The following is a 27,487-nucleotide window of genomic DNA, read 5'->3' on the forward strand; positions in this document are numbered from 1 at the left end:
CTTTGCAGGTCTTTACACAGAAAATTTGTCTGTGTATAATTTGGTAAGATTCCCACACATTTTTGGCACAAGTGAAACTGTGGTTTCCTTTGATACTATCGTGGCATGAAGTTCCAATGTGGTAAGCCACATCTTATTTTGATAACCTATCAAAATAACCTATAACCATGTTTGCTGATTAATTAATTTTTCTTTGAAGGCCCCAGTCTAGGAGAGTAAGAAGCTGTAGAGTTAAATTGTGTGCCATTTTTTAGTGCTGGAGAACCTCAAAGCAGAAGGAGAAAACAACTTCCAGTCAGCTAACAGAGGAAAACAGGTGATGGAGAGAAATTATGTGCCCAAGCCAAAACTTTACCACGTTCCTTACTTGACATCTGTGTGAGAGCCATAACTACTGACTTCAGATGAACATGCTTAAAGATCAGGAGTACAAAGTTAAATCTTTATTTGGAGATTTGTACAGCAAAACGATCCAGTGGAATAGTTAGAAAGGCAGTCCAAGGCAAGGAGTTAAGTGCACAGAGTGGTGTCATAAAAATAATCCTCAGAAATCAGTGGATCTCCAGAAAGTCAAGGGCAGCAGAAAGCGTTATTTGCCGGTGAACCGAGGTGGGCGCTTCTCCCTGAAGGCAGCCATCCCTTCCTGACGGTCTTTGGTGGGAATATTCTACATGAGAAAAGAAAACAGAGGTATGTTTTCCATTCACAAGTCTGATGTGTTTTTAAGTCCTGACTCATTTGGCAGTAGTGGTGTGAGACTAAGTTTGCTTTTCTTTCAATGATAAAATTCCATGGTTTGCAATTAGGAAAAAACAGAGTTGCAGTGTAAGTTTGTAGAGTAACTCACAAACAAAGCACCTAAGAAAAATACCATAGATCTATATGGGAAAACAGTTTCCCATAATCTTCATTCTTCATCTTAAAATATGAGAGACACATTATATTGTATTACCCTGTATTGTTCCATTAGCTGGTTCATGCTCTCAAAACCTGCCACAGTGAACTTCAAGAGGAATAATTTTGAATTTATTAAACTAAAACCATTTGCAAAACTCATTCTATAACTAAAATACAGTTGTTCCTTTCAGGAATGAATTCTGAAGGCAGATTACCTGGGCATAACACATCCCCTCAATAGCCATCCCTGATGCAATGTCAACCTGGGAAGGAGAGGAAAGGTGTGAGGTTTGTCTGAAGTACAACCCTCAGAGCTGCTTCAGAGCTCTCAAATCAATCAGAGCAGTCAGTCACTCTCAAACAGTCATAGTAAGTGATCTTCATTCCAAATTAGAAGTACAGTAATACTATCTGTAGAAAAAAAATCCTGCCGTATTCCTTTTATCTTAAATCTTTTAAAACCTCTGAAATGTTTTTAAATGTCTGATATAAAGAAAAATTTTATAACACATCTGTTCTAAACATTTTTACTGTAGTAAGAGCTGCTAATCTTTTCATTCACTTCAGTATTTAAACAAAAATAATTACCTCCATTCCTTTGTTTATTGCCAGTTTTCCCATTTTCACAGCAAATGGTGCCTTTATTAAAAACAGAAAACAAACCACAACAAATACTTTAAAATAATTAAATTGTTATAAATAATTATTTAATAACAGATTAATTGCTATATTATTATTTTGCTCCAAATGACATCTTAGTCTACAGAAATCTGCAGTAAGTTAATCAGTACTTTACAAAAATCAAAAGTTTGGTGTTGTGTGCAGTTCACAGATGAACACAGTGTGAGTTTCAATGTCCTGCAGGTCTGTGTGGCTGCAGCTGGGGGCTAAACCTGCCCTGTGGGTTAAGCAGCTGGATGTTAACACTTGCTCCAACAGAAACTGCATTCACAAAAAGGAACAGACTTAAAAAGACTTAAAGATCAGGAACCAAGACTTCAGTATTTCAGAGGAAGGAATTTCAGGTGTTTGTTTGCTCTCTTAAGGGGAGCACAAACGCTGCCTTTACATTGGTGCCATGAGCAATGCACTTACCTGGGGCAGGATTTCTTTAGCCAAAGTCAAGGCTCTCTGGTAGGCTGCATCCCCCTCGCTGTTCTGTGGCACTGAGTGATTTACCAGCCCCATGGAGGCTGCCTGTTCTCCATCAACCTGTCTGCCAGTGAAAATGAGTTCCTTGGCAAGACCTATTCCAACACATCTGGGCAGGCGCTGGGTTCCACCTTAGGACAACAGGGAAAACACCAGTTTCCATTTCTGACAAATGCCTCACTAGTATTTTGTCTCCTTACAAAAGCAGGAACCTTAAAAAATAAATGGATCGTATGTTTTTTTAATAACTACAAGCTGAAGATGTTAACATTTGGAGAGGCATCTGAAAGACTTCAGTATTTTGATAAAAAAGAAGAGGTACAATGGGACCTTCCTACATTCAGAGTAGGTCTGAGACAGAACTCGATTCATAAATCTCTTTCATGACTGTAAGATGCTACTTCTAATTTACATTCAAAACACTTCAAGTGTTCACGAACACATTCTAATGGCAAAATATTTACAATACAGCTGAGAAAGTGAGATTTAATGAATATTAATGAAGGTTTAATGAAGGTTAAGATTTAATGAAGGTTACCTGCTCCAGGCAGAAGTCCTCGTGTGGTCTCAATAAGGCCCATTTTAGCTGATGAAGCTATAAAAAAAATAAATGTAGAGTTAGCTACATTTTCATTTGTATAACTAGAAGTTTTCCAGATTGAACTGATCGATAAAATTAGAAACTGTCAATACTGAGCTGGAACTCCATTTCTCCAGGTAGCCAGAAAGTCTGAATACTACAGTACTTACTCAATATCTGTCTCAAGTCTGCTTACCCCAGTGTAGCAATTTTAGCTAGAAAAATGAACCTCACGTCCCTGCTAGATAAAATATAATGGATGGAGGCACAGAAACAGAAGAAATAAGTCTTCCAACCCAAACTGATTTAAGCTGGGAAGGTTAGATGTAGCCAGAGTATATGTGATCCAGTATTAAGTTACTATAACTATTCAATCTTACTAATAAATAGTTTTCTAAAGGAATCCTAATCTTACCTAAAAATAGGTTTTACTTTTTAACCACGGGAACTACTTTCCAAATAACTAAACGTCACCATTTCTGCACAAACTTCTCTTAGATTTCTCTCAAGCTTCTGGACTCCATTAACAATCCCCTGTCATGTGTGTAAGTTCTCTCTAAAATGCAGCCATCAGCTCCCAGGAGGTTGCCACACTGAGCAGCACAAACCTGCCACTCGGAGGTCACAGGCCAGGGCCAGCTCTAATCCTCCACCCAAGGCGTAGCCGTCGATTGCAGCGATCGTGGGCACGGGCAGGGCAGCTGCAGAACAGAGCACAGATTGCACAGTTGTGTTCCACAGGTTCTGTTTCACACGGCTCTGGATTTTAAATCCTTACATTCTAAAGCTTTCAGTTCAGAATTTCTCAAGGACTCATTTTCTCCTGCCACAAGTTTTCGGTCTGGAAACAGTAAAAATTGTCTTCTTGCACTTCTCCCTTCTTTGTAAGAATGCAAAACATGCTTCTTCCATGCAAAGAAGCTTGCAAACAAGGCACTACAATGCCAAACAGTCCTCTCCTTGCAAATTTATGACATGAATATTCATCTGTTGCAGTTCACAGCCAAAGAGAAGACACCATCCCTAGGCCCTGTCACAGCGCTCGGTTTTTGTGGTGCTTTTGTTAGCCAAGCTCCTGAAAACAGGAACAGTAAACACTGTTTAACTAGGTTACCTCATAGCTGAGGAGCTTGATGTACCTGGAGATTAGCTTCTTGATACTTTTTTAAATACTCAGCTGGATGCAAACTTCTGAGGTGAGCTGGTTCTCTGTTGTAACCACCCCTCTGACTGCTCCTGTCATTTTTTAAAAATTATTGCAATTCTGATTGGTATTTTAAACAGATTTGACTTTGGTACTTCTTTCTAGTGAGAGCAGAATAATTCATAAATAGGGGAAGAAAACTACTTGCAGAAGCTCATATTCATTTTGCAAAGAAAAAGAAAAGGGAGGTGAGGGAGTTGTAGATACAACCCTCCCTGACATTGCACAAATCCATTTAGCAAATCCAATCAGAGATTCAAATCCATGTTCTTAGGTCTCTGCCACATTTTGAGTGTCTCTGAACATGTACTGGAAGTGGGACAACCAACACAGCACTTGCCTCCCCAGGATTCCACAGAAGTGTGGAATAAATAAATGCTTTATGGGAGCAGGTATTTATCACATAGGTGTGTATGTGCTTTGTTGTGCATAAGAAACACATCTTGTCCTTGGAGGGGCAGCAGGATGGTTGGGATTTAATTCTAATTGGATCTTTCTTTCAAGCATAAGCTGAAGCCATTTGGAAAGCTACTCCTCGGTAGATCACCTGCTGGTTATTCCCTCCTTCAGCACTTCTAAATGTTTCACTACAAATGGTCTAGGATACATTTTCCAACTGATGTAATCCTTTACCTATTTCATCCATAAGATTTCTGAGTCTTCTAACAAACTCTCCAACTTCTGCATCATCCATCTTTGCACGTTCCTTTAAGTCTGCTCCTAAATAAAGGAAAAAAAGGTTGGAATCCAGGAAAAGACATCTGAAATGTCCCTCTCAGAGGACAGACCATTTAAAAAGTCTGAGATAGAGCATTCCAGTTAAGTAAGGTCCATGGAAGTTGGAGTGTGGACATTTGGGCTGCAGCAGTAATGAGGGTGCCCCTCTGTGCCCTTTTGACAGATTTATTTGAATCTCTTTTAGTACTCTTTTAGCACCAAGTGCATGATCTGATTGGCACACAGCCTAAGAGCAAGCACATTTTTTGAGAATGGTTTGCAGAGCCTTTGCTACTCACCTGCACAGAACACTCCTTTCACCTGGCTCTTGAACACCACCACCCGCACCTGCTCATCGAAGCGGAGCTGTTCCAGGGCACTGAACAGCTACGGGGGAGGGAGTGCACACAAGAGAAGAAAAAATATAAGCATGTGGATATACACTGAAATGATAGCAAGTTCCTAATCTATGATAGAAGTGTTTTGGGTTTTTTCCCTGCAGGTGCCAGAAAATTAATGGAAATCATGTCAGTGGAACCTGCAGTTTTTTCCATTACAAATTCAGAATGACACGTTTCCCCATCTCTTTTTTCCTTCCATTTAGAGATGAATCTTTGCTGTATCTAAAAACTTCCCTTCCTGTCCAGGCATGAGCCAGACCTTCTATAGGATGTGTCATCCTTGAACATTTCACCTGCTAAGGTGTGACAATGAGTATGCTTTTGTTGTAATAACACAAGTAAGGACATTAACTTGCATCTGAGTTAACTTCAATAAATTAACTTAAATTAGCTAACTTAAATAACCCAGATATCCCTGTCCACATCTGAGGCAGTAACTGTTACATTCTGTTTTTCTCAAGGTTCACCTGTCTTGTCCCAATGCCATTTCCCACTGCCCTTCATCTTAAATTATTTTTTAGATTTCCCACAACTATTCTCACAACAGTTAGTTATTGATCATGGTTCCAAACACACAGGCCAGGTCCATACTCACTTCATTTACAAATACTTTTCCCAGTGAATTTCTTGCGTGGGGTCGGTTCATTAGGATTTCAGCAATACCTTAGTAATAGGAGACAATTTCAGTTATACTTCATTTAGTTCTCTGGCACAGTAATTCAACTGGGAATATTATCTGCTTATGCTGCATCTTATCCTTCCTGAAAATGCATATAAAGTATATTCTAAAACAATCAGTTATTTTAAAACTGGACGTGGCGCACCATGCGCACAAAACCCAGTTATGCAGAACAATTGTAAAATTCAGCAGGCCTGTAAAAGTCTATGACGAAGCAGACTTTTAGAAAATGATCAGGACATCGAAGAACATATCTTAGAATCACTGCAGAAATGGGGAAAAAAACCTCAACCAAACAAACAAAAGCCCAAATGGTCCATCTTAGGTTTCTCCTTTGAATGTTATTTAATTTAATTTTTATTGTCTTCCTGTGTTCCAGTACATTCCCTAATGAAGGAAACCATCCTCTTGGGATTGCTGTTTGCATGAGAACAGCACAGACAGGTCACACTCAGTTCATGTTCCAGAATCATTTTGAAAATGAACTCCATTTAATTTCAACATTATAAGCTCATCAGCAGAAAGGACTCTACTCAAAGTTCCTAAGTCCAAGCAGAAAAATAAAACCACAACATCTACCTACTTCTCCTTAGCACATGTGATTGGTAAATTATTATCCAATGGCTTCTGTATGCTTGGGAGAGAAAAAAAAAAAATCTTCTGGTTTTTTGTCTGGACTTCTGCTCACTTCCCAGGCCTTGACATTGGAAGATGCTGTTGCTGTGCTGTAGGTGCACAGCTGTACCTTGCACCTGCCTTGCTTGGTCTTTCTGCCCTGCTGGAAGGTCTCTGTTTATTCCTCTGCCTATGGCCGTGGTCAGCTAGTGAACCAGAGATGTGTGGCACAGGAACAGAGACCCGAGTGAACAGCGGCAACCAGCAAAGGAAATGTACAGCTGGTAACTACCTAATGTCTTTGTAACCAGCAAAATACCGAGAACTGTTTATAAACTCCTGCAACAGTTACACAGAAAGTAAATCCCTGGCAATCTGAACCAAACCTCAGACTGCGTCGTGGCTGTCACGGATAAATGTGCACAGACATGTCAACGTCCTGTCCTACCTTTATCACTGCACGTTAATGCTGTTAGAAAAATCTAAAGTATGCAAACCAGAACTTCTTGCGTTGAGGTCACACGCACACATAACTTTAGGGGGGAAAAAGTATCTAACTATTCATTCTGCAGCAACGTTTTGAAAAAAATGTATCAAGGCATTGCCGAAAGCAGAACAACAAGGAGCGCCCCGGGCTCGGCAGGGCTGTCACCCCCGTGTGGGGGAACACACGGCCGCGCTCACGCCAGGCCGAGCTGGTTCCAGCGGGAACGGCAGAAGCGGAGCCGCGCCCCGAGCCCGGCACTCACCGCCGCCGGCCGCGCTCAGCTGCACCTCCGCGCCCCGCGGCGCCCCGGCCGCGCCCGCCCGGCCCCGCGCCCCGCGCAGCGCCGCGGGCACCGCCCGCCACAGCCGCAGCAGGGCCATGGCCGCCGCCGGAACCGGCACGGGCCGGCCGGGCCCCGCCTCCGGGGGGAACGGCCCCTCACAGGGGAGCCGGCAGAGCTGACAGCCCGCTGCAGGGGAGCGGGGGAGGAGCGTGAGGTGCGAAACAAGGGCGCCGCCACAAACAGCACCGCCAGGAGCTTGGCAGGAGTTGGCACCTCCTGTGCGGGGTGCAGCCGGGTCTGTGGGAGGCAGGAGGCGATTTGAGTTCTGCCCGAGCCGTGGAGGTCCCCAAGGATGACGGAGTGAGGGAAGGGGGAAGTTGAGTGGATGAAGGGTCAGATATTCAGGTCTCACTGTAAATAAATCTGTAGGTAACAAGCAGCATTTCAGAAAAATAGAAGGATCTCGTCAAGTATCCGTTCCAAAGACATCTCTCGAGGAAAAGAGTTACAGAGCCGCAAGATCAATTGGATTGGAAAAGACCTTTTAGACCATCAAGTACTGCCTATGACTGATCACCACCTTGTCCCCTAGACCATGGCACTGAGTGCCACGTCCAGTCTTTCCTTAAACACCTCCGCAGGCGGTGACTCCAGCACCTCCCTGAGCAGCCCATTCTCCCTTACTGTGAAGAAATTTTTCCTAATGTCCAACCTAAACCTCCTCTGGTGCGACCTTAGGCCATTTCTCTCATGCTGTCCCTCGTTCCCTGGAAGCAGAGCCTGACGCCCAGGTTGAGGAGCTGTGGAGAGCGGGGAGGGCCCCTTGAGCCTCCTTTTCTCCAGCCTGAGCGCCCCCAGCTCCCCCTCACAGGACTTGTACTCCAGACCCTTCGCCATCTTTGCTGCCCCTCTCTGGAGAAGCAGTGAACTTCATTGCACCTCCGCTTTGGGAAAACGTCTGCTAATTGCCGGGATGGGGGAATCCAGGGGGATAAGCAGGATGTTTGTAGGACTGGCCATGGCTGTGCTTTGGGCAGGGACACCCGGCCGGTGCCGCAATGGGGGCTCTGCGCCTTTAAGGGGCGGGTCCATGGGGCCCGGCCCCCGGGCGCTCGCTCCGCCCCCGCCCCGGTGTCGCTGAGGGCCCGCGGGACACGGCGACAGCAGCGGGAGAAGCAGGAATCGTCCCGTCGCCACCGCCATCATGCAGCGCCGGGTGTTCGTGGTGGGCGTCGGCATGACCAAGGTACCGGCACCCGTCTGTGCGCGGGGGGGACACGGCCCGGCCCGCGCCGGGGCGGCCTCGGCGGCGCCCCCCGGCTGTCCGCTGAGGGGGAAGTGCTGAGGGGGAAGTGCTGCGGGAGCCGCCCGCGCCCTCCCCCACGCGGCTGGAGCCCCTCACGGGATGCGGCGGCTCCTCGGTGCGCGCTGGCGGAGCCCGGTCCCGGCCCGGCGGCAGCGGCTCCGCGCAAAGTTCACCCTCGCTCGGTCTGCGGGGGAGGCCGGACCCCGGCCAAGGTGAACGTGCTGCTCCACAGAGCGGGTCGATACAGCAGCCCTGCAGTGGGCACGTTGTCCCTGTGTCCCCGTGTCCCTGTGTCCCCACAGCCGCTGGCCCAGGGCCATCCCGGGACAGGGCTCAGGGCCTGCAGGGTCTGTCTGGGACCTTTCTGTTCCTGTCCCTGGGGTTGTGAGCGCAAGGTTCGCCCGCTCAGCTCCTCCGCAGCTCCCCGGGAGCAGGTGGAGCCAGCTGGGCGTGGGGCTCCTCTCCCAAGTAACAAGTGATGGGACAAGGGGAATTGGCCTCAATTTTCCACAAAGCATGATTAAAGTTAGAATTAGGATTAAGTAAAATTCCTTCACCGAAAGGGTTGTCAAACCCAGGAACTGGCAGCCTGGGTTTGGCAATGCTGGGGTAACAGTTGGACTTGATCTTTAAGGTCTTTTCCTACCTAAACGTTTTTATGATTTTCAAAGAGCAACAGTAAAAGAACCATTTTTGTCTTGATGGATGAATCTTAAGGCAACTTTGACATTTGCCAGAGTAATCAGAAACTCCTCCTCCTGGCCACCTTTTAAATAATAACTTTTTGTCTTGTTGCTGCACGGGTACCTTTCCAGCATGTGATGTGATAGGGGAGGAATTGAAAGGTTAAAGGCAATTCTGTTAATTGTGTTTACTGGACTAGATCACAGAATGTACTAATAGAAATTATTGAAGTCACTTGTGATGTCCTTATGGAAGAGACAAGTAAAACCTGTCAGGCACCATATTGCATCTTAAGTATTTTACAATGAAATCCTTTAGCACTGTATTCCTTCTATTTGATTAACATTAATGATTTAATGACTGCTAAAATTTGTTATATCTTCTCACAACAACAGTCCATGTTTGACGTGTGCATAACTGTCAGTTCCTCAGTGCTCTGCATTTTCAGGAGTGGATCATGTCAGTTACCACTTGAGTATGACTTGAGGAATTGTCAGGACTCTCTTCTCCTCTCTGTCAGCCCAAGCAGTATCAATACAGACTTTTACAATGACTAACTCACCAACTGTTTTTTCTTATGACCTTTGCTATGTAAATTCTCTGTCTAAATTAATGAAAGGAGGCACTGCAGAAAGTACAGCCAAGTGATACAAATGACTGGAGTCAGGAACATATGCAGAAGGAGGCAGCAAATTAACTTTCATATGCTCACAGGGGACATCAAATAATTTGTAGGATTATAAGTAGTTAGCATTAGGATAAAGAAAATGGAAATGTCACCTCTACTCCAATGTTGAGGAGTAAGGTATGATAAATTCTCTACAAAGAACAATAATTTTCTTGTTACAAATAGGATTATAAGGAAAAAAAAAGAAAAAAAGTGTAAGGGAAGTAATTATCAATGTTTCAATGAATATTACAATGAATTGGTGAAGATTACAGTTATTCTCTGTCTCACCCACAGGCTTTGGACAGGATTATTGTCCATCTCCATAGTCATGGATCTTCTTTAACAGTGACCAGAAATGGCTCTCAGCTCCCATAAAGTTGCATTATTTTCTCCCTTTAGCCATTGCAGGGTCTGGCAGCAGCACTTGGGAATTGTAAAGATTTTGTACATGCACTTTTGGGTCAATGAAATTACATGTTTTTGCATTATTTAAAACTTATTTCTAAATTAAATATAGAGCTTTTAAATGTACCATTTTGAGCAAAATATGAGTTAAATCTCACTGCGATTTATTCTCAGCTTGTTTTCCTTCCTTTTCTCTTGCCAGTTTTCAAAGCCTAGTGAGAGGAGTGCTGATTATCCTGACATGGCTAAGGAAGCAGGTAATTTAGTAATAAAGCATTTTGTTTGACTGCTGATGCTTATTTTTTTAGGTCTTACAGCCAATAGTTTTATAATACATGTGAAGGAAAAGCTACTGTTTAATAAATAGATACATCTAAAAAAACAGATTTAAAAAATTCAGACCACTTTCAGCAAATCCATAACTGACCTGTCCAGGTCAGCTCTTCCAGGCTGAAGTCAGCAGGATAGCTTAAAATTGGATTGTGCACTTAAATAATGGAATACTTACCTATATTATTGAAAACCTATTCTTATTGGGATGAACAACATTGGTGCATGAGCACAGAACTGATTGAGTGAAATTTTCTGATAAAGAAGCTTGTTCAGAACTCAAAAATTCAAAACTGTGAAATTGTCCTTATGAGAATGAAGTTGTCCTTATGAGGTCCAAGACTATATTTGCACCATATAATAAGGAATTTCTACAACTCTTACTTGTGAATGCAGGACTCATGCATTCTACTCTGGATTTGCTTGTTGTGGTTGTGAGAGATGATTTGTTTTTTAATTTTTCTCTCAATTTTAAACTTTTTTTCCAACTTTTAAACTGGGTTTTTTTTCAGGCCAGGCAGCTTTAGCTGATGCTGGGATTCCTTATTCAGCAGTGAAGCAGGCCTGTGTGGGTTATGTTTATGGTGAGTATTGTTTGATTGGGATGAGACTTCTATGTGGATAAAGTAAGAGGAATGGCATCAATAAGCTTTCTATTAGGAGGAAATCTATTTCTATTCCAAAAACATTTTTCTATTTACTTTCCTTCTGGTTCCCTATTAACAATTGTGTTGTGGCAACTGAAGTAGGGTCAGTCTGCTGTGATACCTAGAGCAGCTCCCAAGCCACACCTCTAAGACCCTTCTGTCCAGTCCAGTTATGTCCCTTTGATTCACAGCCCGTGAAGCACAAACAGAACAAACTTCTGTTTATAAAATCTGAGGAGTTTCATCTTGTTTCTGAGGTTCTTTACTGTGGGTACCTAGAGCCATACTCAAGGTGACAGCTCAGAAGTTCAGGATTACAGTTTAATTGGTAGCACTTCACATACATGGCAGCAAAAGCAAAACTTGGGTGAGTTTGTACCTTATTTTAATGTTGTGTTTTCATTTGAAGGTGACTCAACCTCTGGGCAGAGGGCAATCTACCATGGTCTGGGTCTAACTGGCATTCCCATCATCAATGTTAACAACAACTGTGCTACTGGAGCCACTGCTTTGTTCATGGCCAGACAGCTTGTAGAAGGAGGTGGGTTGTTTTGCTCTGTGACCTAAGAGATGCAGTAGGATGGTGTATGAGGATGCACATGTCTTTTCCTGTGCCATGAGCTCTGTGAACCCAGTCAGTTCTGCCAGTTAAGTGTTTCTGCGATAATTGTTTGGAGGAGTGCAGAACAAGTGGCATTAGAGTACTGCAGGCACTAAAAGAAGGATCTGCTAAAAAGCTTAGCTTTTTTCTTTTAGCTTGAAGTGTATACAAGTGTTTAACTATCATGTTTTTGGAAGGGAGGGGAGAGCACAGTCTGACAGACCATGCTTTGAACCATCAGATGAGTATTTCCTCCTGTTTTTGCAGTTCGTTTGTGGACTTTGATACTTTCTTGCACTGATGCTGATGTTTCTGTAATGACAACCATAGTAACACTGTGTATGATTGTTTAGTATTTGTAACTGAGACATAAATGCTTGGTTGTCTATGAGAGTTGCTGTCAGACACTTAAAAGTAAACCCCAACGCTGCAGTGATCTTTCATTCTTAGGTATCAATATCTTTGTATCAATATCTTGTCCATCTTAATGTAAGTCTTTCAAAAATGAAGGAGGAAGGAAGGGCAGCTGGCAGGTGTTTGTGTACATATCTTGTAATTGAATAGTTGTTAGTATCTAGTGTCATTTATAATCACATTGTGCTTGAAATAGTCACACATTTTATTTTATTTTAAGGTTTGGCAGACTGTGTTCTGGCACTCGGCTTTGAGAGGATGGCAAAAGGATCTCTTGCTTCACATGTAAGTGTCTGAAACACTTGATATGTTCATGTTTGTGCATGAGATGAACTTCTTCCTCATTCTCTGAGCTGTATTGTCAATAACACCACTTGCTTTACTGTGTTCCTGTAGATGATGACAAAAGAAACCATTAGTTTGATCTAAATAATCTTTTAGTGAGGTCTGTGATTCTGATGGCAGCTATGACATACTATAAAAAGTAAATTCTAAAACATTCCATGCAAAATTCATGTGTCACTTTTGTTGTATTTTGCCAAGATTATGTTAAAGGCTGGGTTAGTGGGGAAAAAGGAAAATACCAGATAAAATGCTGAAGCTTTGAGTAACTGAAGTATCTTTCTCAAACAGCACAGCAAATCAAAGAAAGATTCTGGCTCTTCTGGTCTGATGCTTACTCAGTTGACCTGTTAACATACTCTCCCAAAAACTAAGGGCTTCTTGAATCTTATTTGTTTTTACAGGAGAAGTGTGTGTGGGTTTGTTTGTATTTTGCCTTAAGGCAAGCAATATTAGAGCCCATATGTCATTTAACTGCAGAACTGCCAAATTTGATAATATATTCAAGAGGTTTGGGTGAAAAACGTTAAATTTAGCAAGTGGTAAAACTGAGAAAGAGTTATCTTTTAACATGCTTTACAATATTTCTTATAAGCTTCATTGAAAATACTATAGAGTATTAATTTTATAACTTAAAACTGTGTAAACAGTAGGATTTTAAGTGAGGTGAAAAATACCTAAAGTCCCCTGCTGAAAATAGTGACTGTGATACAAATCATGTAGCAGTGATTGTTGCCATGAATCAGTGCTGTGGTTATAATGTCAAGAATTTTCTGCTTATTTACTTTTTTTTTATAGCTAGGAAATTATCAATACTTCTGATCATGTCTCTGAAGTGCAGCATACTGCAGGGACTTGTTAAAATATTAGAAAAACTTATCATTTGCTTGAAATCTGTGACAGTTTTGTGGTGATGTTGAAAAGAAAAGGAAATTATGGTCTGATTTGTATTTCTGTTTTCAGTTTGCAGACAGAACTAATCCTATGGACAAGCACTTGGACATTATGATAAATAAATATGGCCTAGAAAGTGCTCCAGTGGCACCTCAGATGTTTGCAAGCGCTGGCAAAGAACATATGGAGAAATATGGTCTGTTAAAATACATTTTTTTCATTGTCTTCTCTTTATGAAGTGATTTAAAAATAATAAGATTTTGTTTTATGAAATGGTAGCATTAGGGTTGCATAACTCCCTGCATTTATCCCTGTGCCTTAGGATAGGTAGATGGGCATGGGGCTGAACTGTTGGGCAAAAGCTGTTGGGTGTTTGATTTGATTTAATCCTTAGTACAAGGCTGCTGCCACTGCTGTTTGCTACCCCTGACCAGACAATTGGCTCCAAGGTAACAGCCTGGCCTGTTGGGCATCTTTTATTTGCACTTTTAGGCTATTATATGAAAAAAAAAATAGACTTAGAGTCTACAGTTTCACTGCAGCTGTTTTGCACTGATAGGAAAATGATCATTTAAGTTTCAGCAGTAGAATAATACTACTACAAATAAAATGCACATGTTTTCTGTGTTTTTATGTGAGTGTTAAATATGCAATTGGGTTGTTCTGTCACGTTTAGTAGTTTTTATCTAATTTTGAAACCTCAGCTGAGTTTTAAGGAAAGTCTTCATAACAATGTGTTTCTTGTAAAGATGCTTGTAAAGGTCAGATTCTTATGACACAATATTTAAACTGTTACGTCAGCACTGTTTGAGCAAACAAAGTATTTAAACACAGATTTTTTTTTTTTCTCCTTTTCAGGGACAAATCCAGAATACTTTGCAAAGATTGCATGGAAGAACCACAGCCATTCAACCAACAACCCGTGAGTCCTGTACTCTGCCTCTGTAGTCAACAGCCTTGGTTGTTAAAAAAATTCCTGCACAACAAAGTAGTATTTTTAGAATACATTCAGAACATTTTCAGCATATTTTCTTTATTATGGAATGAGAAAATCAATAAATTATTCTAGAAATATATTAAAAAATAACTATCTATCCAGTGCCTTATAGTTTGTAAAGAGAGCTCTCTAGCTGCCTAATAGTGTGATATTAGTGTGTCTGCTGCTCAGCCTGAGATGGCATCTGTGTGTTTCCCTTAGGTATTCCCAGTTCCAAAAGGAGTACACATTGGATGAAGTTCTGCACTCTCGCAAAGTTTTTGATTACTTGACTGTCTTACAGTGTTGGTAAGGAGAGGACTTTGCATTGTGAAATAGATCTTGATGTTAAGACAAATATAGTAGGCCATCTATTTAAATAAAGTCTGTTTGTGTGTTAATTATAATTTACAGATTGCTTTCAGTAAAACTTTTTATAAATAAAACAAATGTGGAAAATCTCTCATGACCAAACACTAGATACTTGCTCTCAGTGTAATACAGTGAGCTGAAAGAAGTTTTGTACTTTGGGGTTCTAATGTAATTCTGTTCTATTACTAATGTGCATCCATCACTGTTAAGTGTTAATTCTTCACTTCAGCCTTTCCTAAGCACTCTATATATGTGTTTATATATGTTTATAGCCAAGTAGAAGCTTTGATTTGTCCTAAATTGAAAAACCTTAATGACACATTTCTATTTTGATGTAATGATTTTCAAATGTCTGGTATAAATATTACTGAAAGTGTCCAGTAAGCGTTGATGGAATTTATAGTTTCAGTGGTATCAGCCAAAGAAAGTGGGGTTTTGTTTGTTGGGTTTTTTTGTATGTATTAAAAGATAAATCTGTGGAAGATCAACAATCTAATGAAGACTGACATTACTGATTTAGAACAATAACATCATTATTTTTCTTTCAATCAGTCCAACATCAAATGGTGCTGCAGCTGCAATTTTGGCTAATGAGGAGTTTGTGAAAAGGCATAAATTGCAACCAAAAGCTGTGGAAATTCTAGCACAGGTGATGGCTACTGATTATCCAAGCACATTTGAAGGGAACAGTTGTATGAAGATGGTAGGTTTGCAATTCTGTATTCCCTGGTACTCATTGGGGTGATTTTTTCTGAGTTTTTTTTGTTTATAGTTTTGGGTTGGTATTTTGTGGGGTTTTTTTTGTTCGGTTTTGGGTTTAGGTTTTTTTAAGTGCCTGCAAGTCCTACTGATGCTATAAACATTTTCATGTCAATGAGCAAACATATTATGCTTTGTGGTGAATGCAAAATTGATTTCATTTGGACAGGTATATAATAAGCAAGTAGTATGATTGTGGAATGACAATAAGTAACTTATAAACAGGCTATCAGAAACCTAGTTTTTAACCAATTATTTACAGGCTATTTTTTTAACAACTTCAGCAGCAAATGAAAATTCCTTGCATTTTTCTCTTTATAGTAGTAATGAAATTTAAAACAATCAGGTGGATCATATAAAGAGGTAACAGTGCAATTTGAGGATTTCTGTCAAGGCTATTGATCTGAGTCATGCAAAGGAACAATTTGGGTTGTGATCAAGGTTAAGGAAATAGAGGATATTCCCCAGAAAGGTTTTGCATGCCTACAATAAGCCTTAGAATATGTTATTTCTTTCTAGACAATTTTTATTGTATGACTATCAAGCTCTGACATGTGATGCAATCAAATAAATCAGAATACCATCTCCTTCTTTCACTGACAGGATCTATAGAAGCACAGTTAAGTGTAAAAATTAAGCTGTGAGCTATACTTCTGTAATGATATTTTAACATAGAATTTCTCTTTTTTTCAGGTTGGCTATGACATGACTAAAAATGCTGCACAAAAATGTTTTGAAAAAGCAGGGCTGAAACCTACAGATGTTGATGTGATTGAACTTCATGACTGCTTCTCAGTTAATGAGTTCATCACCTATGAAGCTCTGGGACTGTGTCCAGAAGGTAAGAGCAGCAGTGGAGATAATTGTTTTGTTAAAATGAAAAGCACCAAGGATGTCCAAATTAAGAACTCCTGTGATCTCAGTCTTAGGCCCCTTTTTTGGAGCTGCATTCTAGCATAATCTTACCCCAAGATTTCCCTCCATCTATGTATTTCCTTTTAATAAGATAAATATAGAACAAGAATTGCCTGTGGGGGGCTTTAGCCAGTCACTGATCTTTGAAACATCTTTGCCTCAGAGTTATTGGCATGTTGTCAACGTGCATCTAAAGTCAACTATGTAACAATGCTCAGATTAGTTTAATGTCAGTGAGTTTGCTGGATTTACAACAGATTGAATGGCAGTGGAATTCAGGTCTGTGCATGTAAGTAAAAGCATTAAAAATTTCTGTTAAAGAGGGTATTTTATGATTTCAAATAAATAATGGATTGCACTGCTATTTCAGTTCATGATGTATTTAAATTGTAAACATAGTCTTGTTTTGCAAAGGTTATCATGTGATATAATCTTTCTCTAATTTGTTTTTAACCACCTGTGAGGAAATACCATATTCTGGCACTAGGTGGTATATTAGGTCTGAGCTTTCTTACTGAAACAGACATTTATGGAACTCCAGGAAGACTTAATGTGTTTGCCTTTTAATATCTGCTTTCTACTCTCATTTTTGCTGTATTTTTATGGATCTACAGCAAAAATGGTAAATGTTTGACATATTTAAACAAGTACATTAAGCTCTTTAGGTTCATTCCTCTAATTAATGCAGAATAATCCTGGTGGTACTTGTCTGTTTGACTAATTAGCCTTGTGCATGGTTATTTAATAGTGCTGTTCTCACAACCCTTTGTCAGTCTGGCCTTAATAGTATATGAAATTTATCTTGGAATGATAGACTAATTAGGCATAAAAATTAATGAAATGACATAAACCACTGTGGATTTAGATGGGCAAATCTAACTTGGTATTCTCATTTAATGGCACCATGGAACCATGACAGATCTTTTTTACACTTCAGTGTTATTAATGTAGGCTGGAGAAGCTGGTACAAGAATAAATGAGTAAGAGCCTGGTTAAAAGGGAGAATTGTCTGTAGTCTGGAAAGCTAAACAATTCTGAACATTAGTCTTCTGAGTGGTTTTATTCACTATTTTAATGTCTGAATACAGCCCAAGGTACCATTAGTTGGCCTTTGTGACAGGGGTTTGTGTTCAACTTGGTGATCACCTTCCAAGTCCTGGGGGTCACAAATTACAACTTAGAAAAAATGTAATTATCACTGCAGTTTTATGAACAAAATCTAAATAGCTTCATTATACTGATTGCATCATAATGCTGTATACACCAACAGAACAATTCAACTGCAAATTAAAAACAGCTCTTGTACAAATGCTTCTCTTCCATGTTATGCTTTCTCCAATGGTATGAGCAAGTCTCATTAATGTAGTTTGGTCAATATTTGCTCTTTGTGAAAGATGAGCTGTAACATTTCCTAGGGTTTGACTGACATGTAGCATCTCTGGTAAGTTACAGCAGAACTGAAAAATCACTTACAAATAAAAAAAGAACATTTTTCTTACATGAATTCTGTTTTATAGGAAAAGCATGTGACCTGATCGACAGAGGAGACAATACTTATGGAGGAAAATGGGTTATTAATCCCAGTGGTGGCTTGATTTCCAAGGGACACCCTCTTGGTGCCACAGGTATGCAAAGCCTTTATTTAATCACACCCATTAGATAAGAGATACAGCTCTTGAGCAGGCAAGTGCTTCCCATCTGTGCTTGAAATGTGAGGGACTCAAAGCTTCTTCCCTCAAGTCTTCTTTCCAAATAATGCAAGTGTTGGAGCAGGGTAACACAGCTTAACCTTCCTAAATAATTGCTCAATAGTACAACTTCTGAATAGTACTTGAATAACTGTTCCAATATGATGTCATCCTGTAAAATTCTGATTTTGGAGATTTTTCCTGCCTGTACTATTGTTAGCTGCACTAGAGCCTATTTTGTTAAGTCTTGGATGTCAAAATATTTATCTGATGTTTACAACAGAAGCTCACTTGGTCACCATTTCCCAGCAATGTAGGTTTCCCCTTTTTTGTTTGTTTTTTTTTTCTTTCTTTAAACTACTGTTCTTGTTTCTAAATGAGTTGGCTCTTGGAAAAAATGTATTGGATTTGTAAAGATAATTCACCCTCCTTGGGTGAATTTGGAAATGAGAAATTATCAGAAAATTGGAGAAGATGAAACCTTGTGAAACACCAAATCTTAATCTAAACAGTTGTAACAGTGAGATACAATATGCAGTTAAGTGTGGGGGGCGGGGGAAGCGTTAGGAAACTTTGGAGGAAAAGGGTTCCAGAAAAATGAGACTGTGGATATCTGTAACAGAGTGAGAGTTTTGCATTGCCAGGTTTATGTTAATTTTTGTCTGTTACACAGTGATAGAAGCAGAGATAGCTTCTTGCTTCTCCAGTGCCATGGGATGGAGGAAGAGTCAGCAAAATGCAGAAAATGACAAGTCTTAGCCTGTCAGCTTCATTTCCCTTGGAAACAGCCTTGAGGCCAGTTACATGCTAAGCAAGGGTCATGTAAATCCTCTGAAATATCCAAACATTGCAGGGCAGGCTGCACCACAGTACACACCCTCTCCTTGAGGCTGAGAGAATGTGAATGAAACCTGCTCATTCTCATCTATGACTGGAATTTTAAAACTCCTTAACTCCTTCATAATATGTCAGTTGGCAATATGTACAATTGTGTGCATGAAATGCAGATTGCTTGTGTCCCTTGTCCAAAGACCTGTGCAGTTGTCCAGGGGAAGGGACAGGAAGGGATGGGGGAAAGGAGAAAAGTTTGAGGAATGTGCAGAGAAAGGCAAAAGAGCTGGGGGAGGTCTGGAGCACAAATCCTGTGAGGAATTCCTGAGGCAATTGGGGGAGCTCAACCCAGAGAAATGTAGGCTCAGGGGGGACCTTCTCACTCCCTCCAGCTCCCTGGAAGAAGGGTTGTAACCAGAGGATGAAAGGATACAGCCTCAAGCTGTGCTAGGGAGGTTTAGGCTGGACATCCAGGGCAATTCTGACACAGAAAGAATGGTTAAACACTGGAATGGGCTGCCTGGGGGGTGGTGGAGAGTTGAAGGAAGGACATGGCACTCAGTGCTTGGCCATGGGCTGGTCTCGATGGTCTCAGAGCTCTTTTCCAATGAACTCCGTGATTCTCCCAGGCTGGGCCCTGGCTGCAGACAGAGCTGCTGGCATGGAGACTGAGGGTGAACACAATCCCAGAGTGCCAGGGTCGCTGTGCAAAGGGGTTTCCCTTCCTTTGGGCTTCCCAGGGACATCCAGTTCTGTGAAAAATGCCAATCACTTGTTTTTAAAATTTTAAAAGTTTTATAGTAATAAAAATGGTTATAAAAATAGTTATACAATTAGAGTAATAATCATTTGGACAATTTGAATTAGGACAATATGAGACAATGGAGACAAAGAGTTACAGATGTCCGGGTACCTTTTCTGGGCAGCACGAGCCCGAAAAAGGACCCACGTTAACAGAGGATTAACCCTTAAAAGCAACCTCATCCATGATGCATAAATTCCATTCAAACACAGGATTCCGTCTGGTCAGTGTCAGCTTCCTCCTCTGAATCCTAACAGTGCCTTCAAGGTGGGAAGAAGTTCGTTTCTTCTGATATGAGGGCAAAAATTCTTTCTCTCTCAAAGATTCAGGCGTCCTGTGGCTGCTATCTCGCTGCGAGTCCTTTCTTTAAAAAAAGTATCCTACATAGCACAGTTTCTATTTTAACATTTTTTATAACCTAAAACTATATTTAACACGCTCTTCAAGAGAATTAATACAGCATTACTTTCTAACACAACACATATAATATCCATTTAGAAAAGCCAATGATAAAATCCACGCGTTTTTCACAAGTTCGCTGGCTGGCAGCTCCCCAGGCCCCGTTGGCGGGCAGGCCGCGGCTGAGCGGGCTCTGCGCTCGATGTTTCAGGGCTGGCGCAGTGCGCGGAGCTGTGCTGGCAGCTGCGCGGGCTGGCGGGGCGGCGCCAGGTGCCGGGGGCGAAGGTCGCGCTGCAGCACAACCTGGGGCTCGGCGGCGCCGTGGTGGTGACGCTCTTCAGGATGGGCTTCCCCCGGGACGGCAGGTGAGACACGCACCGGGGGCTCGCCCGGCACGGGGGGAACCGCGGCTGCACCGCCGGGCCTTCCGGAGCGCTGGGCTGGGGCGGCGCGGAGCGCGGGGACAGCGCTGCCGGCCCAGCCTGGCTGTGCCGCTGCCTGCGCCCTCACAACTTCGTGCTTTTGGAGTTATTGCCGCTGCTAAGGGGGGAGATTGCCCTGTAAACTAAACACTCCTGTGTTCCTGCGGCACTGCACGTCTGTGCTGAGGTGAAAATTCACACGCTCTCGTGTCACATCGAGCGCTGTTATTGGAAAGCTCACACCGGCTTGTAGAAATGGCTCATGTGGAGCCATTCCTCAGTGAGGAAGAGCGATGTTCCGAGGAAAAAAGCCACCAAATAAAAACCATTCCAAGAATAAAACAGGACACATTAAAAGTAACTAACTGAAACTAGCTATCTGCCAAAACCAGCAAGACATTCATGGGAACAGAGAAACCACTGCTTTCTCTGCTAAAATTGTTACTGGTTTAGCTCTGTGAAGGATTGCTTTCAGTCCGGTTTTATGTGATACTGTAATTCCTTACAGTTCTGGGGTGTTACTGGCTACAGAATTTGCACTGGCAATTGTAGCCTATTTCACAGTGGGAGAACACTGATAAGAAGCTGCTGCACTCTGCTCTAGCTCAATGCTCAAATAGACAGGAATTGGGAGAACACACTTAAAATTTGTATTCTGATATTTCAGGGGAGACTTGCAATACAGTTCCCTTTACATTTTCATTTTCAGCTTTCCTTAGAAAGGTTGATATGGTTATTGTGGGTATTATGGCTTTTAAATCTCTATCCCAGTGCTTTGTTTTCTCTGAAAACCTGTGAACAGCAGAATTTATCATACACTGGCCTTTCAGAAAGAAACACACCCCTCCCTCCCAGCTGATATTTCTAACATCTGTTTCAGCTAAACCTGTGCAGTTCCTGGGAGGTGACAATATAACCTGTGGAAGAGGTGATGAGAGAGAAGCCACTGAACTTTGAAAGGCTTCAGCAGTGATTTTTTTGTAGTGTCAGGAGTGATAATTCTGTCTCTTTTAATCCATAAGAGGTTGTACCATGTGAGGAAAAATATGTCTTCTGATGGATTCTCTTTAAACATGCTCACATAGCTTGTCAGTGGGTATTGGTACAGTTTTACATCTGAAGGGAAAAGACTGTTACAGGGAATACACCTTTTCCCATTGCTTTGTGCTTTGTCTTTAAAAATAGTCACTGTATTGAGAATGTTGCTATTTTTATATCATCAGCCTTGAGGTGCTGCTGGAAGTAATCCTTCCTGTCAGGGAGAGCTTTTCATGTACAGATAATATTTCTCCTGAAGAAACTTAAGTCTAATTTACTATAGCTCATTTCACCTTCTCTAGTGTTCAGGATTTTTAAAATATGTCTTAAGTACAACTCAAGCCAGAGAAATCTTAGCAACACTCATTTCATCTTATCCTAGAGGAGCTTAAAGCCCCTTAGTTCTCCCAGAGGCTCTGTGTGGGAGATCCCTGACACAGGGAGTTGCACCAATGTGTGTCAGACTTTGGAATGGAGCAGAGTGGCTGATGTGCTCAGACACCCCTTATGTAACTGAGTGATGATGGGCATTGTGAAATTAAGGGAAAGGTGGTGAAACTCCGTGTTTATGGAGGTCCTTCACACCACTTTCCTACACTACAGTCAGTCACTGGTTCCAGATCAGAACTCTGGCTTTAGTAATAGCTGGTAAGAATGTGAATCAAGGCAGCAGGACTTGATCAGTTTTGCATTAGTTTTTGAAACAGTTCTGCTTTTTGTTTGGTGGCTTTTTTTGAACCTTACAGTTTCCATCCTGTTAGTACAGCCTTGGTTTGTTGGCAAAATGGATGTGTCCTTCAGACAAGACAGTGCCCACTCTGGCTGCCCTGTCACACATCTGCAGGGCAGTGTCACTGCCACCCCAGTAAGTTCCAGCAGCATTTCCTGAGCAATTCTGTCACTTCAGCAGTGTCAGCCCTGACCACAGTTCTGGCCTCTGCTGCCAAGAGATGGCAATAGCAGTGAACTTGTTCCTCCTGCTGCTTGAATTGCCATTTCTTTGGACATTTCTCTGTACTTTGGCTCTGTGTGCCCCTGCAGGAATCAAGATCTGGGTTCCATGTTGCTATCAGGCCATGCAGGGTGATTTCTCCAGAGTATCAAGAATAAGATTAATGATTTACTTCCATTGTAAAATTAATCTTCAGTTCATATACACAGAACACCCAGATATCTGGAGTGATAGTAATTCAGGCTATCAAGAGAGCAAGCTTCACTTTGATAGCAGAGTTGCTTTATACCAATGAAATGTTTCTTGCTGGTGTTAGGCCTGTTGGTGGTCATTTGAAGATGTTGAAAATGTGATTTTAAGTGTTTTAATTAATGGGGTTTTTGTTTCAGCAACGGCCGTATTGCAGCTGTGCCTCTCAGTGCAGCTGTTGATGGATTTAAAGCACACCTGGTCTTCAAAGAGATTGAAAAGAAGCTCCAAGAGGTATCTGGCTACTTCTTTCACCTACAACAGGATTTTAATTTAGAACAGAATGTGTGTGAAACCTGTTGGAAATGTGTTAGCAAACACCACTTCTTCAGGACTGCTCATTGAAACAAGTGCTACAGATTTGGATTTTGTAATTTTTACAAAATTTGTAAAAGAAATCTTTGTAAAAGAATTTCTTTGTAAAAGAAATCTTTTACACTGTGCCATGATTTTAAATTACCTTTTCCCCAGATAGTTGCTACCTGCATAGGGATATCTCAGTGGAGGCAAGTTTAGATTGTGGGTGAGAAGCTTGCTAACTAACCAAAGAACTTTGTGTTTGGGGTTAGGTTCTTGCCTTTTAAGTGTGATTAGAAGGAGAAATTGCATTTTGTCAAACTCATGTCAGGACAAGGCTGTTAGGACTATTCTTCTTAGTTTAATAGATTTCAATATAGATAGCCATAGTTTGAGGTTTTTTGTTAAGATTTTTTTATGGTTGTTCAAATGAGGCATAGTGGGAGGAATAGATATTTTTATGTTAGTAGAAATGGTGAAGGTTTTTTAATTACTTTTATTAAATTAAGACTAACTAAAAATTGTGTTGAAGTAAATTACTTTCTCATTTTGTGTCATTACAGGAAGGAGAGCAATTTGTTAAGAAAATTGGTGGAGTCTTTGCCTTCAAAGTAAAAGATGGTCCTGGTGGGAAAGAAGCAACTTGGATAGTAGATGTGAAAAATGGTAAAGGCTCTGTGGCAGTTAATTCAGGTCAGTGCTCTTTTATTATGTCATTGCAGAACACACATAAAACTAATGAACACAGAACTCATATTCTGTTCAGGCTGTAGTGACCTTGAGCAAAAGTGATGTAGAGCTACCTTAATTTTAAACTTTCTTATTACTGACACTTTTAATCCATGGTGTTTCAGACCAAGAACTAAACAGCTTCTACTCTGAACCTGTCTGAAGATAATAGTGTGTTTTCTTAGAGGCTACAGACAGATCTGTGATATGATTTCACAAGAATCAGAATGGAAAAAAAAAGTGAAAATCAGACCTTGGGGATTTTGTTGCTCTCACCTCTTAAAATTTGGGCCAAAAATGTAATTTGTAGCTGTTTTTTCAGTTGCTTTGCTGGAGACACTGGTAAGCAGTAAACTGGTCTGCCTTGTCAAGTTACTTCTCCTCTGCAGATAGTTAAACAACAAAACTTAATTGGTTTCAGTGCTGTAGCAGCTGACATAAACTTCCAGTTCCATTTTGAAATAAGAAACAGACTGGATGGTGTTGGGGAACCCCATAAAAATATTGAGAACACAAGATTTGTACCCTTGCCATGAAAATGTCTTGTCACAAATCTGAAGTCACACACCCTAGTAATGATAATTAAAAAAAAAAAAACAACAAACAAACCAAAGGCAAGAGCCAGTCCTCAAAATCTGATATATCCATGAACCTGCAACACAACTTTTAATTCAAAATATGATGGGGATTTGATTCAGAAATTCATTGTTATGTTATTACAAAAAGAAGACCACAGTCTTCTGTTGAATGGGCAGCAAAGATTTCAGTCTAATAATAAGATGAGTGTAGGAAAAGATGTGTGCAGATTTTAGCCCTTTGGATTACACATCAGTATTTATATCAGAATTTATTAAAACAATTTTCCAGCTTGCTTTAGTCAGAAGATCCTAGAAACTTCTGTACTTGAATGAATTCAAATGAGTGCTTTCAGAATGCACATGTTGTTGCCACAGAAGGAGAGGGCAGGAAATGCCTGAAATGTCAGTAATGAATATCTTGAGAGTGTCACAGGGGAAAATTCATCTACTCCAAGCTGATCTTCATACTAGCAAAGATAAGCTTGATAAAGCTAAAAAATTATTATCAGTGCTTGCAATGAACATTCTGTCTGGATGCAGGTAATTATTATTTATTTTTAAATGAATGAATTTGCTTAGCTTTTCAGGAAGGCCCATCTTTCTTCACTGTTGGGGTGCTCTGTGCTACAAGGTGGCCCAGCTGCCTCTTGCTGATATTATTTTAATGGCTTTTGCTTGTACATGCTTCAGGTATCATTTGCTGGCCTGTGGTCTGAAGGGATGCTCTACACAGTTGTAGCTCCTATAAGTGTTTAATTTCTGAATTTGAATCTTCATTCTTCTCCTGTCTTGCAGATAAGAAGGCAGATTGTACAATCACCATGGCTGACACTGATCTGCTGGCACTCATGACTGGCAAAATGAACCCTCAGACAGTAAGTACAGCAAGGATGGCCTGATCAGGGAACTGGTTGGTTGCTTTGCCTGTTTTTAAGTTGAAATAATTTGAATGTTTTAATCCAAAACTGCCATGGCTGATCTGAAAAATGACAATTCTTGGTGTGCTCTGAACAAATGACCCAAAGTGAGATTGATCAAGAAGGACAGGGATGTGTGTCAGATATCCTGCAGGGATGTGTCCTGTGTTATATCCCAGAAGGAGATACAATAGTGCTTGCTTGGCAGAGAAGAGGGGCAATCCAGTTTTTTCAAAATGCCATGAGAAAGGAGGGATGTGGGCCTCTCTTTGGAGGGCTTTACCCCATAGCTGACATTAGTGTAAGGAGTCACCTTGGTGCTGAAAAGTAGAAATTGAGGTGAGCATCCACTGAATGCCTGTCATTTTTTCTTGTTGGGTGGCAAGTTTTTTTTTTTTTTTTTTTTTTTTTTTTTTTAATTTGGTTTTTTTTTATTCTTCTGTGCACCAAAAGCAGTCATAGTGTACAAGTAAACCAGATGTTTATGTTAATTTCAAGTTGCTGTTCTGTGCTTCCAAATTTGAAGTGCTCTGGGTAACTGTTTCAAGATTTTGGTCTGGTAATCATGGGGTAAATTTTGCAACTCAAACGTGTCTAGGAGAAGTTTAAAGATAAAACACATGGTGGAAATGTAATATCCATGTAGAAAATTCAGAAGCAACTCTGGCTTTATATCCAGAGTTTGGGAATTTTGGTGCATGCAGTTTATCTCCTTACAAGGTCTGGAGGAAAAAATCCAAATTTTCTGCATGTCTGCTTTACAAACAGACATTTGTAAGATTGAATTGATCAGGAACAAAGCCAGTTAAGGCTGAGGAGGATTGAGCTAAGAAATCAGTTGTGGCACCTACTGTCACTGTGGCTTTACTGCTTGCAGTTGAATCCATGAGCTTGTCTGCTCTGAGCAGTCACCACCCAGCCATGGGCTGCTCTGCCTGCTCCAGGTACAGACCCATGGCTGTGATAATCTGAGAAACAAACAAGTTGATTCTTTTTAGGTATCAAAAAATAATAAGAATACAACTTCCTCAGCTTGCTGTTCTGCAGTCAGACAATGCATTTGTTGCTGGATGTGAGGTGCCAGAATGTTGGAAATACCAAACTGCTCTTCCATAATAAGCCATAACTGTCTGGAGGGGTGCATTTGGGATAAAATGTTTTATTGCATTTCACAGGATTTCTCTTTCTTTTCAGGCATTCTTTCAAGGCAAATTGAAGATTTCTGGGAACATGGGCATGGCAATGAAACTTCAGAATCTACAGCTTCAGCCAGGCAAAGCTAAACTTTGAGCTCAGTAGAGTAAATAGTCAGTACTTGATATTCTTGACAAAAAAGTAGAATTAAACTAGACATTATCAATAATATGGCACAGGCTGGGTTTGATTGGACCTCTCTCACCTAAATTCTGTGGTTAGAGACCTTAAATCTCTTAACAATTTCCATCAGTTTCTCTATGGCTGAGCTTGAGGCACTAACACTTACAAATGGTACATGGTGGGGCTTTGTGACAGCTTTTGTTCTAATCAATATGGACAATTTGTAAAAATTAGAGCTGAATTAGCCTGCTTACTGTTGTTGAGATTAGTTGGGAAGGAAGAGAGGAAAGTTATAAATAGTTTGGCATATCAATGACATGAGTTGCATTTTATAAAGGTTGTAATAGCAGATCATACAAATGCTTTCAGACTTCCATTCTCTCCAATTTGCTGCTGCTTACATTAAAATGATCTTGTAAAGGGGATCTCTAACATTTTTTTAGAATAGAAATTTGCTATAAAATACTTTTCTTATTACTACTTTGGAATTAAAAAATAAACAAAATATCCAGAAGTAAGCAGGAACTAGAATGCTGCTTTGAGGTTCACAGGATTTGAAAATACTTCACTTTGAAGTATTAGATTTGATTTGCCAGGAGAGCAGAGAGGGAAGATAACCAATATGTTACCTGTTTTCTCCTGGTAAAAACTGGTGTTGATCATGATGAAATTCTTGTCAGTTATGTAAAAGCTTTAAGTTCTGTTTTGGGAAAATGTATTCTGGTTGGAAGTTTAATAGAAAATTAAATATACTTTTCTGTTCTTCTGTGTGTCTCTTGCTCAGATTTATAAATGTGGATTTCATGTTAATGTACTGAACTGAGTATTTTATTCAGGTTGTCACAAAGGACACCTGCAGGCATCCACTTTTTCCTCCTCAGGCACTAAAAACTTCATCCATAAACTTCATGTCAGTCCAGGAGACACATCTCACATCC

At 40.8% G+C, this 27,487-nt stretch overlaps 2 protein-coding genes across 2 annotated transcripts; one reads left to right on the forward strand and one right to left on the reverse strand.

Annotated features, from left to right (window-relative positions):
- Positions 1-428: 428 nt before the first annotated feature.
- On the reverse strand, positions 429-7,071 carry ECHDC2 (enoyl-CoA hydratase domain containing 2). Its single transcript, XM_058808684.1, has 10 exons — positions 6,995-7,071; positions 5,547-5,614; positions 4,850-4,937; positions 4,467-4,553; positions 3,238-3,330; positions 2,588-2,644; positions 1,993-2,180; positions 1,486-1,536; positions 1,113-1,160; positions 429-667 (listed from the first exon to the last, which is right to left on the reverse strand). Exons 2-10 carry the CDS (start codon positions 5,595-5,597, stop codon positions 590-592), a joined length of 741 nt encoding a protein of 246 aa, XP_058664667.1. The 5' UTR covers positions 5,598-5,614; positions 6,995-7,071; the 3' UTR covers positions 429-589.
- A 1,058-nt stretch (positions 7,072-8,129) lies between these two features.
- Positions 8,130-27,311, forward strand: SCP2 (sterol carrier protein 2). Its single transcript, XM_058808210.1, has 16 exons — positions 8,130-8,261; positions 10,283-10,337; positions 10,923-10,994; positions 11,467-11,598; positions 12,293-12,357; positions 13,378-13,504; positions 14,167-14,230; positions 14,507-14,593; positions 15,209-15,359; positions 16,109-16,256; positions 17,848-17,955; positions 20,262-20,415; positions 22,852-22,945; positions 23,572-23,701; positions 25,111-25,190; positions 26,427-27,311. The coding sequence occupies exons 1-16, from the start codon at positions 8,220-8,222 to the stop codon at positions 26,520-26,522; spliced, it is 1,605 nt and encodes a 534-aa protein (XP_058664193.1). The 5' UTR covers positions 8,130-8,219; the 3' UTR covers positions 26,523-27,311.
- The last annotated feature ends 176 nt before the right edge of the window (positions 27,312-27,487 follow it).

Source organism: Ammospiza caudacuta, chromosome 7 (assembly GCF_027887145.1).
Source record: "Ammospiza caudacuta isolate bAmmCau1 chromosome 7, bAmmCau1.pri, whole genome shotgun sequence".
NCBI lineage: Eukaryota > Metazoa > Chordata > Aves > Passeriformes > Passerellidae > Ammospiza > Ammospiza caudacuta.

What these genes read in the sequence shown, in the direction of transcription:
- ECHDC2 (XM_058808684.1), bottom strand. Translation starts at nt 5,597, where the DNA reads ATGAACCGACCCCACGCAAGAAATTCACTGGGAAAAGTATTTGTAAAT. An exon ending in CAATAAACAAAGGAATGGAG is followed by an intron (nt 1,161 to 1,485) that starts GTAATTATTTTT and finishes TCTCCTTCCCAG; the next exon opens with GTTGACATTGCATCAGGGAT. An exon ending in AGGGGATGTGTTATGCCCAG is followed by an intron (nt 668 to 1,112) that starts GTAATCTGCCTT and finishes TTTCTCATGTAG; the next exon opens with AATATTCCCACCAAAGACCG.
- SCP2 (XM_058808210.1), top strand. Translation starts at nt 8,220, where the DNA reads ATGCAGCGCCGGGTGTTCGTGGTGGGCGTCGGCATGACCAAG. An exon ending in CAGACAGCTTGTAGAAGGAG is followed by an intron (nt 11,599 to 12,292) that starts GTGGGTTGTTTT and finishes TTTTATTTTAAG; the next exon opens with GTTTGGCAGACTGTGTTCTG. An exon ending in CTCTGTGGCAGTTAATTCAG is followed by an intron (nt 23,702 to 25,110) that starts GTCAGTGCTCTT and finishes CCTGTCTTGCAG; the next exon opens with ATAAGAAGGCAGATTGTACA.